This window comes from Aotus nancymaae, unplaced genomic scaffold, assembly GCF_030222135.1.
Source record: "Aotus nancymaae isolate 86718 unplaced genomic scaffold, 86718_ANA_hifiasm-v0.15.2.pri h1tg000036l, whole genome shotgun sequence".
NCBI lineage: Eukaryota > Metazoa > Chordata > Mammalia > Primates > Aotidae > Aotus > Aotus nancymaae.
The window spans coordinates 35,580,077-35,597,507 of record NW_026988450.1 but is presented as its reverse complement, the minus strand read 5'-3'; the positions used below and the strand labels follow the sequence as shown (position 1 = coordinate 35,597,507).

Genomic DNA, 17,431 nt, shown 5'->3' with positions numbered 1-17,431 from the left:
ATAGTCAAACAAATAAAATTTGTTTCTTATACTATTGAAGTGAATATAAACAATCATTGACTCAACAGATATTGTTTTTGTATCTACTGTGTGCATTTTTCCTGCCTTAAGAAGATAATTGAGTTGGGGAAGAAAGAGACAAGACCGCAAGGTTAAATAATAATATCTAACAATGGTATGAAACATGTCTGAAGAAAGAAAAATATCTGGCAAAGATTTTGATCTATGTTGGTCCTAATACACTAATAATCTATTATTATTATATTATCATTAATAGTTCTCATTACATACGATGTTAAATTTTTATTATAAGTACATTTTTATCCTCATTTTACAGGTTAGGAAACTAAGGTCATGAGAGGTTATGTAGCAATATGTAGCAGAGACAGGATTCACACTCAAGCCTATCTGAGCAAGATCTAAATTCTTGCCATTATACTGTAGCTTTTTTCTAAATTTTGGGTCAAGACAAGTCCATAGCCATTGGCAGTTAACTTTTTATGCTAATGCAAACAATGTGTATTACTGTTTATTTTCATTGAGTTTTGAATTCATTTGGAATATTGGCCTTTTCATTGTGTCTATATGAATTATTTTTCTTTTTCTATAGGGTTGTGATACACAGATGATTTATGACATGTTACTAAGATTGAAATCCATTCTCTATTTGCCTGGTGACTTTGTCTGCAAAAAGGTGAGTGAATGTTATTTTTCAAATGCACAACTAATAAATGAATTTGAGGATTTCAGACATAGATCAAGAGCATTGTTTAAACAAAATTTGTCCTGGGTGAATTCCATAGTATAGAAATAATTATGAAATATACCTCTGTACAGCAATAATGTGCTCTCAGAGTTCACAAAGGAACAAGACAATATGGTTTTCATTACTTATATTATAGGATAGAAGTGCGGGTAGTCTGAAAAACTGCTTTGTATAAATGTTAATTATCAATTGTCACAGCTCATTAATTTCAAATATTTAAAGTGGAGGAAAAAGTTACAGAAGCGATACGTGGTTCAGCCTTTTTTATGTCATCAGCAAAATATCAGTTACCTTCATTTTGCTCTCCCAAGTAGTGATAATCAATGCCACATTTTTTAAACTGTACTGTGCTTTTTTATGATTACAAAGTAAGACACATTCATTATTTTAAAATAGAAAACACATAAAAACATAAGAGTATAAATTCTGCCATCCAGTAATAACCACTATTCATATATTTTAGCCTATCTTTTTATACTGACTGATGGATAGACTGACCTTGTGTTATAAAAGTGGCATCATACTGTACATATGTTTTAAATATGTTTTGTCATGTAACAATATATCATATGAACATTTTATGTATTAAGTCATCTACAATATGATTTTTTAAAGCTGCATGATATTTCACTCTATGGATGCATCAGGATCAATTTTTAAATGTTTGCTATCATAAATAAAATGAACATCCCCTCAGATAAATATTTTTGCATATCTCTGATCACTAACTTGAAGGGGGAGAAAAGGAATGATGACCCTGGGATTTATATCATGAGAGACTAAATGCATGATAAACTCAATAATCAATATTTAAAAAGAAAGATCAGCATTTCAAAAAAATGCAAGATGATCCAAGACCTTGGTGAGTACACAGTGAATAAAGATGAGAGACACTTTTGTAATTTCAAAATAATGTGTTAAATGCTATGGTCAAAGTCAGCACAAGCTGTTGTAGGGCATAAAGGAGGGGTGCCTGTCTCTCCTGGTTACTGGTAAGATTTCCTAGAGAAGATGAGGTCTGAGCTAAGTCTTGACACATGAATTGGAGTAAACTAAGTGAAAGTGGAAATAGGCATTCTGAGTAGAGGAAAGAAGTGTGAGCTAAGGCGAAAAGGACGGAACTGTGTCTAGAGAGGGAAGGCAGAGAACTACAATAAGGTAAATGTTAGGACAATTTAATAATGATTTATTCCACAAAACTCAGTTAATATTTCTCAATATGATGAGCCAGAAACTGTGCTGGATACTGAGAAAAAATAAATAAATAAATACATATATATATATGGTTCTTGCTCTTTAGGGGCCTGCCTTTCTAGTGCCATGGTATTCAACTCACAGTGCACATCAGAATCACCTGAAGAAGTCTGGGCTCCGCCCTTCAGTGATTCATTCGGTCTAGATGGAGCCCATATGCCAGTATTATTTAAAAGCTCTTATATGATTCTAAAATGCTGCCAAAACTAAGAACCACTGGCTTGATGGGAGAGAGAAGCAATAAACAAGTGAAATGCAGTAAATGCGTAATTCCAAAATGTACTAAGTTATTTAAAGGGAAGATAGAAGTTGCCAGAAGAGTATGTAGTGGCAAAGACACTTAATTTAGATCCAGGATTGGGAGACGGTGAGGTTGTTAGGTTATCAGGAGTGACCTTTGAAAAATCTAAAGAGAAATAGTTCTTTAGTTTAAAAAAAGAGAGTGGATAAGATGGCATTTTTTATGAAGACTTGGAGCCATTAGTCAAGAGGCAAGATGGAGCTTGGCATATCCAAGGAACAGAAGGAAGTGAGTGATGGAGACTGTGGTGAAAGACAAGGTCAAATGGAGTATGAGGTACTTCAAGGCATCAGATGGAGATGCCAACTACACAGTGAATATCAGTCTAATGAGAAAGGATGGAACTGGGGGTTCCTGGGAACTGGAATATGAAGGAAGATGACTTCAAGAGAAGCTCAAGGAAAGGTCAGAGAAGAGGGACTTGGTTCAAACTTTGAAGAGCTCCGGTGTTTGTGGAAGAGGTCAATGAAGAAGAGTTAGAGAGGGCGACTGAGAAGGAGCTTTCAGAGATGAGGGGGGAAAATGGAAGAGAGATTATGATAAAATGGAAACCAAGAATATACAATCCCACATGAATTAGTCCAAGTTAAAAGAAGGCAGATTGGTGATATGAAATCAATTTTATTAAAATGGGAAATGCAAATCACAGTGCACTCCAAGGACTCCTTGGGGGCAGTGGCGCACTGGAATGACATGACTTTAATATGCCAAAATGTCCTTTCATTTGGTGCCAGTAGCAGAAGAGATTGAAAATTGTAATAATTCACATGAACTTTAGCACCTGTGCCCCAAGCAGTGCAAATTTGTTTAACAAAGTATGGAATGCAGAGCAGATACAGCCTTCTCATATCTAATTTCTTCTTCACATCACATTCATCACTCAGTGACAAAAACATCAGTGGAGACAACTGAGGCAAGAAAAGGAATATGTAAGTGGGATGGAACCCCCAGTTCCATCCTTTCTCATTAGACTGATTTACACTGTGTAGTTGGCATCTCCATCTGATGCCTTGAAGTACCTCATACTCCATTTGACCTTGACAGAACTTTAGACAGATGAATTCAGCTTTGTTTTGCTTCTCCTTTTCACAAAATATTGAAGGCAAGGGGAAGGAAAGAAAAATGTTCAATTTGAGGTTATTTATATCATTTAAGAGATGACAGCGTCTGGGGCCAAGTTTGCTGACCTATCTCATCCCCGGGATGGTTTAGAAATTGACTGAGTGGTCTTGGGCTGGTTGAAAGAGTGGGAGTTTTCTCCAGATGCTCTATGGCAGAGCAGGAATCACCTAGAGCTCTTGTTAAAGCACCGATTTCTGGGACCTCATTCCCAAAAATTTTGATTTATATTTCTGCAGTGAGAATTCTCAATGAACTGAGAATTTGCACCTCTAAACAAGCACTGAGTGATGCTAATGGTGCTGACCCAGGAACCACACTTTGAGTAGCACTGCTCTTTTCTGATGGGGTGCGCTTGAGTGTCATAAAGTCCCCATGAGTCTCAGAAATAGCTTCCTACACAGGAACCCTGAAATTTTGAAGTGCACTATCTCCAGGGGTTACCTCAGTCTACATGTAGCTCTTGCTTTTTCATACGTTCTCCAAATTAGTCCACACACTAACAACCAGGGCTTGGTTCAATCTTATTTTGCACATGCTGTCAGCCCTTATTCTCTGAGGAATGTCTACATCATTTGAATGCTAATTAAACTTGCAGAAAAGGCTTAAATTAGGCTAGAAATATGTAAGAAATAGAGGAAGTTTTGGTTCGTTGATTATGCCAGATCTCCTTGGAAAATTATTGAAATGATCATTAAAAAATAATTAAAAGAGCCGAACTATATTTAAGTACCCACTTTGTACTTCTACCTCCAGTCAGTGGTAATAACTGCCTTTGAAAAATCATTCCAGTTCCTTGAGAATTACTTCATGCAAAGAATAAGGAATATGATCCTGTCCTCTTCATTACTTCCTAAAGTATCTCTTGGAAAACTAATTTTCAGACATCTTGCCTTATTTTTAAAATCATTCATGGCTATTTTGTTGGTTTTTAAGAGATCAGTACTGATACTGGAGTCATCGTTAAATATGGTCTGTCTTCATGTGTTATATAGAGTCAGATGACATAAGTGCTGCTAGCTCCAGTGCTGTCACCTGTAGGCCTTATAAATTTCCTCAAGACAGTTAATTTTTTAAGCTTCTACTACTAATTTTTAAATAAGAGTAATGATACCTTTCCTACCTTCACTGGAATTTTTGCAAGAATTAGATGAATTACTATCTATGAAATGCTTTGCAGCTATAAAGTAGCATGTTCTGCTAGAACAAATATAGGAATTAAGGAGCTATGTAAATGTCAGATAATGTAACAATATTTAAAGTAATATGCAAAGACAAGATATTGTTATTAGCATTAATAGTATGTAAATAACTATAATAAGATCCATCTATATTGGAATTTCTACTTTGATCTGTTTTTGAGTATAAATATATTCTTAATATTTTGCACAGGCCAGGTGCAGTGGCTCACACCTGTAATTCTAACACTTTGGGAGGCCAAGGCAGCAGGATCACATGAGTCCAGTAATTTGAGACAAGCATGGACAACATGGCAAAACCCTGTCTCTCCAAAAAAAATACTAAAATTAGCCAGGCATGGTGACTTACGCCTGTGGTCCCAGCTACTAAGGAGGCTGGGGTGGGAAGATCACTTGAGCCCAGGAGGCAGAGATTGCAGTGAGCCAAGATCATGCCACTGCACCTAGCCTGGGCAACAGAGCATGACTCTGTCTCACAAAAAAAAAAATATATATATATATATATATATATAAATTTTAAAAAACATTTTGCATAATGCAAAACATAAACATATTTCCTGCTTTGCTCAGTTAGGAGATGTGGGTTCCAGGCTTCCTTTCCTTCTAATTACTGAGTCATACAACTTTATCTAATTGTCTAAGCCAATCTGTGCCTTTGTTTTAATTTCTGTAAAAAAGGAAGTAATAGTACTTACTCTACCTTCCTTATAAGAGTAATGGGGAGATAAAATGAGAATTTCAACTTCCTGGATATTAACTAACTAAAAGGTGGAGTCTGATAACTTTAAACACAACCTGGCAATTATAAAGCAATAATAGTTGATGTTCAGGAAAATAAACCTAGGTATTGAAGGATTTTAAAATCTCCCAGAGAATAGTTGTTACTTTTTCCTCATTCCTAAATGACTGTCTCCTATATGTCAAGCCAGCGCTCAGCACTGGAACAAAGTAGACATTTTCTCAGCCATCTCAGAGAGTAAACTACAATCAATATTTTTTTTCTTCAAAGCATGATATAGGCTAAATATTTTTAAAAATAAAAATTTTTAAAAATCTTTTAATCTTGAGTTGATTTTATTGTATTCTAATTCTTTCAAAGTATGGTTAATGAGAATATTTGATTAACTCAGATAACTCAGTCCCCTCCTAAGCCAAGTAAGTGAATTTATTGTATTAATGCTGTTTTTTCATAGCTCAAGGTAATCAAGGCACAACTCATTCAGACATGTAGGTACTACTATCCAAATAGTTTGCCTAGTGTTATGCAATCTGGCCTATTTAGAGTTTAACAACTTTTCTTGACCTAAGTGCCATTTAGATCTCTTGTAAGACATTTATTCATTTTGGAAGTTAGAGTGAGAAGCTATGTTCCAAGGGCCTCATAACCACCCACTAGTTTGGTGATTTACCCGTAAGAACTCATACAATTCAACATAAAGTTATATTTATGGCTTTAGATTTATTACAGCAAAGGATAAAATGCAGGAATAGCAAGAAAAAGATATACATGAGCAAAGACTAGAGAAATCAGACACAGGCTTACTAGGTCCTACTTCTTTTTCTTTTCTTTTTTTTTTTTTGAGACGGAGTTTCGCTCTTGTTACCCAGGCTGGAGTGCAATGGCGCGATCTCGGCTCACCGCAACCTCCGCCTCCTGGGTTCAGGCAACTCTGCTTCAGCCTCCTGAGTAGCTGGGATTACAGGCACGCGCCACCATGCCCAGATAATTTTTTGTATTTTTAGTAGAGACGGGGTTTCACCATGTTGACCAGGATGGTCTCGATCTGTTGACCTCGTGATCCACCCGCCTCGGCCTCCCAAAGTGCTGGGATTACAGGCGTGAGCCACCGTGCCCGGCCCACTAGGTCCTATTTCTATGAGGGTCACATGAATGCATTTTTCCTCTCCTGGACGATAGAAACATGAGCAAAACATCTCCACCGAGGAAGCTCCATGGTAGACTTGGGTCAGGTGTCCTTAAATGGGGCATATAGCTGCATGACCAGACATGATTCGGACTTCAAACTATGTACAAGGTACACATCATAAATCTTTGTGTTTAGATTAAATAGTGTTGACAGCCTGGTACATCCTGTTACACTGGCTCAGGAATATAGAATAACACCATTAACCAGTGGCAATGTGAACATTCCAGGAGTTTAATTCTTAGGATTTGAACAAAGATCCTTGCTCTGGTCCCAAGAGTCCCCAAAGATAGGTAAGAACTGAGTAAAACAACCTGCTGCATTAACACTTTATCTCAATATGGAATACTAATAATAGCTCAAAGATCTCCTATGCCCCAATTCCCCAGGCCAGACCTCAATGCCATGGGTAGAAGAGTAGAACTGACCTTTGAAAGGCTGTAGTCTATGCTCTTTGGCTAGACCAAGCATCTTCTTCCAATCAAAGTCAGGCTCAACAATGCTTAAAGCCAATTACTTCCTCTACCAAGGGTCTTTCCTAAAGCAAAATATCTTCATGTATCCAGGGGAGGCAAACAGTACTCACATGTTGATAAGTATCATCTTCCTAATCATTTCCTTTCACATGGTATGTCCAACCAATGTCAGTAAATACTTCAGGTCTTAAGATAATTACTTTTACATTAATGTTCTTGGCTTCCTTCATTTATATTTACTCCTCTAAAAGAGTTTATATTTCTTAATTTACAGCATAATTGTCAAGAATAAAGTAACTACCATTTCCTCTTTATATTTGACATGTAGGGCGAAATTGGCAAGGAGATGTATATCATCAAGCATGGAGAAGTCCAAGTCCTTGGAGGCCCTGATGGTACTAAAGTTCTGGTTACTCTGAAGGCTGGGTCAGTGTTTGGAGAAATCAGGTATCTGAAAGGCACTTCATAAATATTGAAGTCCATCATTTGTCATAAAAGAAAAGTCTTAGATAGTAATACAGGTAAAGTTCCTGCTCAGATTTATCAAAGGTTTGATTGTGCTGAGAGCATTGGTAAAATAAGAATTTTCATATTTCTATTCATCTCTTCACCAAAAAAGACCTGAGGAAAAGAACTGGGTCATTCAGCGCTTTAGTCCAGGACCTAGAGCAGTGCCTGGCATAAAGCAGGTTCCCAGTATATGTTGAATGGATGTGCAATTGAATGAATTAATAAGAGAAGAGGTTTGGAGGGTTGACTGTTACCAGATTGCTGGAAGACTTGAATGCCTTGCTAACAAGGGGGTCTTGAGTAGGCTAGTGATGTGATCATAGCTGTGGGACCAAATTTCCTGAGTCTGAACTCCAGTTTCACCACTACTAGCTTTTTTCCTCTGTTACTTATCCCCTCTGTTTCTCAGTTTCCTCACCGTAATAATTAGGATAATAATAGAACATATCTTAAAGGGTTTGTGAATGAGTTAATTCATTAAAACCACTTAGAACACTTCCCAGGATCTATTAAGAGCTCAATAAATATTAACTATTTTTACCATTATGTCCTATCGGCCAGGAAAAGTTTATCCTAGAATGAGGAAGTCCCCAAGAGTAAAATATAGACTGCAAATTTCAGCATTGTGTGGGCTAAACACTTCCGTGTGCATTATCACATTTACATTTATTCATTATTCCACCAAAATGTATTCATTGAGAGCCTAGCACAGGCTAGGTATTGCTCTTAACTCTGAGAATAAACTATATAAAAATAGTAGACAAGATATAGCCCCTCACAGGGCTTACAAGTCTAGTCGGGGAAAACTGATAATAAAGAGTTAATTAACTAGACAAGATGAATTCACATTGTAATAACTACCACGAGGAAAAAAATGGTTAGAAAGTAACAGGACCCTACTACTTAGATGCAGTGGTCAGGAATGACCTCTCTGGAGAGATAATATTTGACCTGAGATTTGAAAGAGTAAGGGATCAGCCATTCAGAATTGGGGAGGAGCCTCTCTGATTAGGCAAAGGTCTAGAGGTAAAGCAAGTGTGTCTGGTCAAGGGGCAGAAAGGTCAGTGTGGCTGGAGTACAGTGAATGAGATCACTGTGGGGAGAGAAGGCCAAACAGGTGAGCAAGGCCCAGATAACACATGGTCTTTCAGGTCATGATAGGAATTTGTGTCTTTTTCTAAATACGAACGAATGCCAGTAGAGGGTCTTAAGCAAAAGAATGACACACTCTGAATTATTACTTTAAAAGACAACTCCAACAGCTATGTGGAAAAGACACAGTAGAGCAGCAAGAATGAATAGAGACAATTGGAAGTCAACTGTGATGGCTTGAGTGAAAGATAATGGTGTCTGGAACTGGGATACTGGCTCTTGCGGTAAATAGAAGAGTACCCTGTCAGGCAGTTATTCATATATTCATTTCATAACTGAGAAAATTGCTATCCTAAGATGCCAAGTACTGTATCTTGCCCAGGACACCATAGCTAATGAATTAGAGGAACAACATTCAAACCTGGGTCTCCATGGATCGGGGTCCAGTGATCTTTACACCACATCACAGAAGAAATTTCCAGCCTCTAATTTCATAGCTGCTAAGCAGTTATCTTCGTGTTCCAGAAATATGGATAATTTCAGATGACCTCATATTAGCATCCTTAGGGTTTCTTCAGAATGTTGAAGCATGTTATTTCTCTATTGGTGAAGTGGCTTCTCTTTTTCGTTTTTTCTCCTTGTTTAACAACTAATTGTTGTTAAGCTTATCCTCTGAGAATCTTGCTCTTGGGCAGTGGTGGAAACACTTCTCAGAATGTACAAGACCTGAGTTCTTTGCCTGTTTTCTATCATTTCCTTCCTGGGAGTCCTTGCAAAAGTGATTTAATATTTTGTGATTTAATAATCACTGTAATCTTCAAGGTCATAAAACATGCAATAGTTTAATCTGAAACACTGCAGAAATTAATTAGCTGACCTTTCCCAAGGGCTGGGTACTCCCTGAAGAATAAGCTTTATAAATACGAGTATGTTAATCGCTGATATTATCATCACAGGAGGAAATACCCTAGGAATTGAATCCAGGTATTGCTGAGTTGCAACTGAAAGTAATCCTAGATTCCTGACAGCAGCTTCTCAAATAAATCTCCTATTACCCATCTGGTTTCTAAGGCCAAATTGAAACCAGTAGAACAGACAAGCTTTAAACTTGCTCAGTAGTTTGGTTGATTCAAGTAAAAGGGAGCTTTTTGCCTTGATTCTCTTTTTGGCTGTGGTTATGGGGAAACAGGATGCATCTGCCTCTTTCCAGATACCCACAGGCTTCACAGGCCCACAGCTGTCATACGCCCCTGAAGCTCCAGTCATTTATTCCAGAGCTGGAGGCATACCTGCCAAACATCCAGATACTGGAAAGATCTAGTAATAGTGTTTACTACTCAAAAATGCTGTGACCTTTGTTAAAATGAGCTAAATCCAGCACTATCATGTAGCCTTTAAAAAAGAGTTCTTTTTCCTCAGGAAAAAAATAAAGAAAAAAATTAAGGGCTTTCAAGGACATTATATATTAATCCAAAAGTGCAAAACCCTGACTGAAATATAGATTTACAGCCTGTGACAGAGAAAACCCAGACCACATTTCCAATTAACATGTGAAGAGTGCAGATGCCCCAGTTCTAAAAGAGAGACCCAGGGTCTGCTGAGGGGTGGCCTTGTGGTGGTTCCGACTCCATCATTTTCCTTACATGTGCAGTTAATCCCAAGTCTTATTCACTGAATGTATTTAACCACTTCCTGTCTGCATTCTGCATCTGTTGAAATGTCATTTTTCTTAAAACACATCTGAATTTTTATTCTTGTGTTGCCATTATGATTTCAATATAATTTTCTATTGGTTTCATCTCTCTTTGGAATATCCTCCCCCTGGAAAATTTTCATTTATCCTTCAAATGCCATCTTTTTGAAGCCATCTTTAACCCCTAAAACAATTAGTTGCTCTTTATTCTATGCTTCCATAGCATTTCATTTATGCCTTTACTACAGTAATTACTACTGATTTATAATTGATTTGTTCAGACAGGTCTCTCCAAAAACTGAGCTATTAAAATATTCATCCATTTTCATATCAACAGCAGCTACAGAAACACTATATACTAAGTGGTGATTTTTACTTACATCATGCCTCCATTCAAAAATAATTTGCAGCAGCTCTTCAGCAATTTTAAATCAATTAAGTTCTTAATTGTGATTTGATAGAAACAAAAGAAAATTATATTGCATCCCCTTACAGCGTAGTGTGAAAGGAAAGGCCATGTATTCCTTCTTTGCCAGGTACAGTGCCAGTCATGCGGGTACAAAGGAGAACAAGAAACAATCACTATCTTCAAGGGCCTTACAAGAGACTTCAATACCTAGTGATTAAATGTATGGACTGTGTCCCAGGAAGACAGTGTGTACAAGGTGATATGGGGAACAAAGTCTTCGCAAGGACCGTGCATCCTTTGGATCTGGCAGTTACTAGAGGTTAATTGGAAACCTAAACCTGAACCTTCTGTGGTTTTCAAATGATGTGTGCACACAGCACAGTCCTCGAAGCCCCTACTGTGGGGCATGTAAAGGATAATTGACATGATGCCTGTAGTGCATTGAATGGTGTCTCCCTCAAAGATATGTCCACATCCTAACCCTAGGAACTTGTGTATGTGACCTAACTTAAAAAAAAAGGCAGGGTGGGGGGCGTCTTTGCAGATGTAATTAAATGAAGGATCTCAAGATGAGATCATCCTGGATTATCTTGAAGGGCCCCAAGTCCAATGACAAAGAGGTTCTTTTTTCTAAGGACACTTTTTCTGTGTCCCTATAAAAGACCTAAGAGGAGAAAGCCATGTGAAGACTGAAGGCAGAAACTGGCGTAATGTAGCCACAGCCAAGAAACGCCTAGCAGTCCCAGAAGCTGGAAGAAGCAAGAAAAGATTTTTCACTAGAGTCTTTAGAGGAAAATACAGCCCTGCTGATATTTTGATTTTGGACTTCTGGCCTCCAAAACTGTGAGATAATACATTTTTGTGGTTGTAGGTCACTTGTTTTGTGATAATTTGTTATAGCAGCCCTAGGAAACTAATACAATACAAAATTATTTAAATTGTCCACTTTTAAATTTTTACTGGGGATAAACAAAAGCATGTTTGACTCTCTATTTCACCCTACACAGCCACTCTACCTCCAGGACCTGTCAATCTTACCATCTAAGGATGTCTCAAATCATTTGTATCTTACATTCTCCACTGCCACTACTTTGGTTCAACCATCTCTCGTTGGACAACTATAGTGGCTTACTCCCAGTCACTCAATCCAATAACCATATTCTCCACAATCAGTCTCCACTCTCCAGCCAGAGGGACCTTTTGGAAACACAGATCTGATCATATCACTGCCCTCCCACTTAAAACCATTTAATGCTTTCATGCCATTTTTAGGAATAAGAACAAAGTTATTTTCCTGACCTATGAGATCCTGTAGAGTTTAGCCCCTGCCTACCACTCTTCTTCTGGTTGCACCTGACCCTCCTTGCTCTCTTCATTTAATTTAATTTGTTTATTTGAGATGGAGTCTCACTCTGTCACCCAGACTGGAGTTTAGTGGCACCATCTTGGCTCACTGCAACCTCCACTTCCCAGGTTCAAGCGATTCTCCCACCTCAGCCTACTGCGTAGCTGGGATTACAGGCACCTGCAGTCATCCCTGGCTAATTTTTGTATTTTTGTAGAGATAGGATTTCACCATGTTGGCCAGGCTAGTCTTGAACTCAGGTGATCCACCCACCTCAGCCTCCCAAAGTGCTAGGATTACAGGTAAGAGCCACTGCACCCAGCAGTCCTTGCTCTTTTTAATCCAGATACCCATTGCTTGAATGCACCACACTCTATCCAGTCACAGAGAGATTTTTGCACATTCTGTTACCTCTGCCTGGATGCTTTCCCCACCCTTTTACCAAGATCTCAGCTTCTTTCAGGCCTTCCTGAATTTCCCACTATAGGGGGCTCCCAGGTCTCCTTACTTTTATCCAACGATGTTCCTTTCTTTTGGAGCACTTATCTTTGTAACTATACATGCATTAGTGCATTTATTTCTTCAGTGTTTTCCTTCCTTTTTAAATTGCAAGCACCAGAACTACCATCTATGGCTGTGCCAACTGTTCTCTGCACCAGGATGTCCAATGAGGGACTGGGAGAACAGGAACCCAGTCCACATTCCACTTCTGAGCCATGAACCCTGGCTGTTGTATTCCCCCTCCTGCACAGTTACCTTTTGTTTTATGAAAGGAGGCATTCTTCTAGCCAAACACAGGACTGCACATGCTCAGAAAGGCCACATTTTTATAGTTTGCATGAAGACACTTTACACAGGCATGCAGGGGTCCTGGTAGACACCATGTGTGGCTTGTTCTATACTTCATCCCCAGCCCTTAAGACAGTGACTGGCCCATAACTGCCTAATAAATAGTCATTGAATAAATAAGGGAATGTAATTATCTTTCTATCTTTGTGAATGTACAAATGCACATTCATTTTTGTCATGAATATGCATATTCAGCCTTGTGCCCTTTTGTCAGTTTTCATTTTAAGAATAACACAGCTATATTTATCTTTGGGAAATTACTTTGTTTTTCTTTTAAGTTATTTATTTAAGATTTAATTCCCAAAAATCAGAATAAAAAGGCCAAAAGGTAGAAGCATTTCTATAACTCTTGTAATATATGGGCAGATTATTTTCCAGAAAAAAAAATTGAACCAATTTACATTACAAACCACAAGGTATAGCTATTTTTTTTCAGTATTACTGATATTACTTTATTATTCTCATTGCTTTTGCATTTTAATAAGTTGTTTTAATTTGCAGTTCTCTAAATAGTGCCTGGAAATAATAGTTCCTCCATAAATATTTGCTAAATGAATTAATTTCCTATGGGCCTATTTATTTTCATAAATGTGATCATTTACCTTCTGAATTTCTTTTGTTGTTCACCATCCTTTTTTCATCATATATAACAAGTTATTAAGTAGAATTCAGGCATTGATATATTCTCATATGTTTTAGATATCTTGTTTTCATTAAAAACATTTTAATTATGTCTTTTCACCTATTACATTAGTCAGATCACTAATCTGAGAATTTCTTTTTGGTATTACTTTATATCAATGTGAAATGGCCAAATATTTTGGCAAATCATATTAAAAGTTTGTTTACAAAAGGTAAGATAGACAAATGGGATATAATTAAAATTCAGAGCTTCTGTACAGCAAAAGAAACCATCATTAGAGCGAACTGGCAACCAACAGAATGGGAAAAAATTTTTGCAATCTACCCATCTGACAAAGGGCTAATATCCAGAATCTAGCAAAGAACTAAAACAGATATACAAGAAAAAAACAAACAACCCCATTTAAAAGTGGGCAAAGGATATGAACAGATACTTTACAAAAGAAGACATACATGAGGTCAACAAACTATGAAAAAATGCTCATCATCACTCGTCATTAGAGAAATGCAAATCAAAACTACATTGAGATACCATCTCATGCCAGTTAGAATGGTGATCATTAAAAAATCTGGACACAATAGATGCTGGAGAGGATGTGGAGAAATAGGAACACTATTACACAGTTGGTGGGAGTGTAAATTAGTTCAACCATTGTGGAAGACAGTGTGGTGATTTCTCAAGGATCTAGAAATAGAAATTCCATTTGACCCAGCAATCCCATTACTGGGTATGTACCCAAAGAACTATAAATCATTCTACTATAAAGACACATGCACATGTATGTTCACTGCAGCCCTGTATACAATAGCAAAGACTTGGAACCAACTCAAATGCCCATCAATGATAGACTGGACAAAGAAAATGTGTCACATATACACCATGGAATACTATGCAGCCATAAAAAACGATGAATTCGTGTCCTTTGTAGGGACTTGGATGAATCTGGAAGCCATCATTTTCAGCAAACTGATACAAGAACAGAAAACCAAATGCCACATGTTCTCACTCATAGGTGGGTGTTGAACAATGAGAATACGTGGACTTAGGGAGAGGAGCATCACACACTGGGGGCAGTTGAGGGGGTAAGGGAGAGATAGCAGGGGGTGGGGAGGGAGGGGAGGGTGGGGAGGGATAACACGAGGAGAAATGCTGGATATAGTATGCACCTAAAGTAAAATTTAAAAAAATAAAAAATAAAGAGGAAAGGTGAAGAAAAAAAAAGTTTGTTTAACCTTTAAACCATTATTGTCTAGTCCTTCTGAATACTCCCTTTTTTTTATTTAATCAGAGTACCAGAAGAGACTCTTAGGTCTTTGGACTATTTTAATTCTATATTCTTACTCTTCATCAGAATAACTCGGTTATTCCTTTTTTCCCCTTTCCTAAAAGGCAGAAATAGTAGATGCAATAGGAGATTGAAAGTATGAGCAGAGACAAGAATTGATTAATATTGAAAAAGAAAACTTCATTTTCATTTTTTTCCTGTCTCAAAGCTGTGAGCATTACCTGTGTTAAGAATACGTATATTTATTTCCACTACATCCTTTTGAATATGATCTCTTTGATTGTATAGCATTTTTTTGCTTAGCTTAAAAAGCATACCTCATCTAAGTCCCACAATATCCCACTAAACAAATATACAATCAGTGTCATTGCTTAAATATTCTTTCAAATATCCTCAGGACTCCTCCTAAAGTAACTTTATGCAGTGCTAAATCAGGCTTTTTGCCACCATTTGGAACAGCAGAGATGAAGTAAAGATTCTGAGAGTCATACCTGGACATATCTTATCACATCAGCCCGTTTGGCTTCCTCCCTTATTTTTCCTAATGTCCATGGACAAATTTGTATCATTAAAAGAGCAGCAGTAACTTCACTGGCATCACTAGAGTTATGGTTAAAGAAAAGACCCCCTCCCAACACTTTGGGAGGCTCAGGTGGGTGGATAACCTGAGGTCAGGAGTTTGAAACCAGCCTGTCTAACATGGTGAAAACCCATCTCTACTAAAAATACAAAAAAATTGACCAGGCATAGTGGCACATACCTGTAATCTCAGCAACTCAGGAGGCTGAGGCAGGAGAATTGCTTGAACCTGGGAGGTGGAGGTTGCAGTGAGCTGAGATCGTTCCATTGCACTCCAGCCTGGGTAACAAGAGCGAAACTTCATCTCAAAAAAAAAAAAAAAAAACACCTTAACTTGAAGTCAGGTCTTGTCTTAGATTTTAATTTCATTGTGAAATACTTAAGCATTTGTTCTTGAACAATTCACTTAACTGATTCTGCACCTCAGTTCCCATGTCTGTATTTAAGGTTAAGATCCTCCCTCACCATCGAAGCTGTCTAAAGCCAGGGGCAAGCAGGAGGCTGGGCCTGCAGATATCTCTCAGCAGGGGTCTCAGCCAGGGACACACTCGCCACCCTGTGATTTGCATCCCTTTCAGGATGAAGGTGACAATGGACCCAGATCCTTTCCTGGTCTACTGACCCAAAGTGGACCGATACACTGCCAGAGACAAGGCTGGCTTCCGGAACTACATGTCAGGTCCCCTCCTGGACCATGTCTTTACCACCTACAAGCTCATGCACGTGCACCAGATGGTGGATTTCGTCAGGAGCAAGCACGCCTGGTTTGGGGACTTTTCCTACAAGAAAATGACGGTCATGGTGGCCGTGGGCCTGCTGCATGGGCTGGTGGATGAATCGGACCCTGATGTAGACTTCCCCCACTCCTTCCAAGCCTTCCAGAGGGCGGAGGGCACCCAGAAGGCCCACCCAGGCAGGGACTGGTGCCAGCTTGTTGGGCCTCTATGACCCGGGGAAGGTCCTGGCCCTGTTGGGGGAGCCCCAGTGGGCAGTCATTGGAGACACCTTCCCCGTTGGATGCCATCCCCAGGCCTCCGTGGTTTTGTGACTCCACTTTCCAGGACAATCCCAACTTCCAGGATCCTCGATACAGCACAGAACTGGGCATGTGCTAGCCCCACTGCGGGATCTTCAGGTTCCTCATGTCCTAGGCCATGATGAGTACTTGTACCAAGTGATGGTGTTCCACAAGTTCTCGTTGCCACTAGAGGCTTCCTACAAAATCCGATTCCACTCCTTCTGCCCCTGGCACATGGGCAGTGACTACCAGCAGTGGTGTAGCAAGCAGGACCTGGCCATGCCGGAGTTCAATTTGACCAAGTGTCCTGGCCTGCCAGACATGGAGAAGCTTCAGCCCTACTACCAGGGGCTCCTTGACAAGTACTGCCCTGGCAGCCTGAGCCGGTGACCCTCCTGCCACCCCCACCACTGCTGGACCCCAGGCCTGCCCCTCAGCATGCCTAGCAAGGTCTGGCCTGGGCAGACAGCCACCATCAGGGCCCACCTCAGTGGGGAACCTCACTTACCCCTTTATGGCCACCACCTCTCATGGCCACTTGTGCCTGGTGGCAATAAAGACCTTGAAGGAGAGAGACAAAAAAATCTACCTCACCAAAGTGATGTGGTCATTATGTAAGAAAATATAGGGATTTATTTAAAAAAAAAAAAAACCTTTGAAACTATAAATTTTGCACAAATATTTGACATTGTGATCTGGTTTTTACTCCAAAGAAACATTCAGTTAGCCTAGTGTATTAGTATGGGCTTATTTGTACAGTATTTTCCAGCCAAGTACCATAGTTAAGTATTCTTCTGGGCAACCGAAGGAAGATAAATAAACAGAGCATGGAATAGACTCCACATTATCCTTTTTCTTTTCTTTCCTTCCTTAGAAGTTTTACCCAGATTCTGCATTGCTCATCCACTTCTCTAAGGCCAATTCAACTCTGAAATCAAGATTGACTGGGGGAAAAGGGGCTAAGCATT

At 38.8% G+C, this 17,431-nt stretch overlaps 1 protein-coding gene and 1 pseudogene across 1 annotated transcript in view; both read left to right on the top strand.

The window, feature by feature from the left end:
* CNGB3 (cyclic nucleotide gated channel subunit beta 3) overlaps positions 1-17,431 on the top strand; it is a 161,353-nt gene that overhangs the window by 131,017 nt on the left and 12,905 nt on the right. The window contains exons 14-15 of the mRNA XM_012471030.3: positions 611-694; positions 7,369-7,487. Coding sequence (XP_012326453.2) covers positions 611-694; positions 7,369-7,487 — 203 coding nt within the window. The remainder of the gene's footprint in view (positions 1-610; positions 695-7,368; positions 7,488-17,431) is intronic.
* Positions 15,809-16,853, top strand: LOC135278094 (inositol oxygenase-like; annotated as a pseudogene).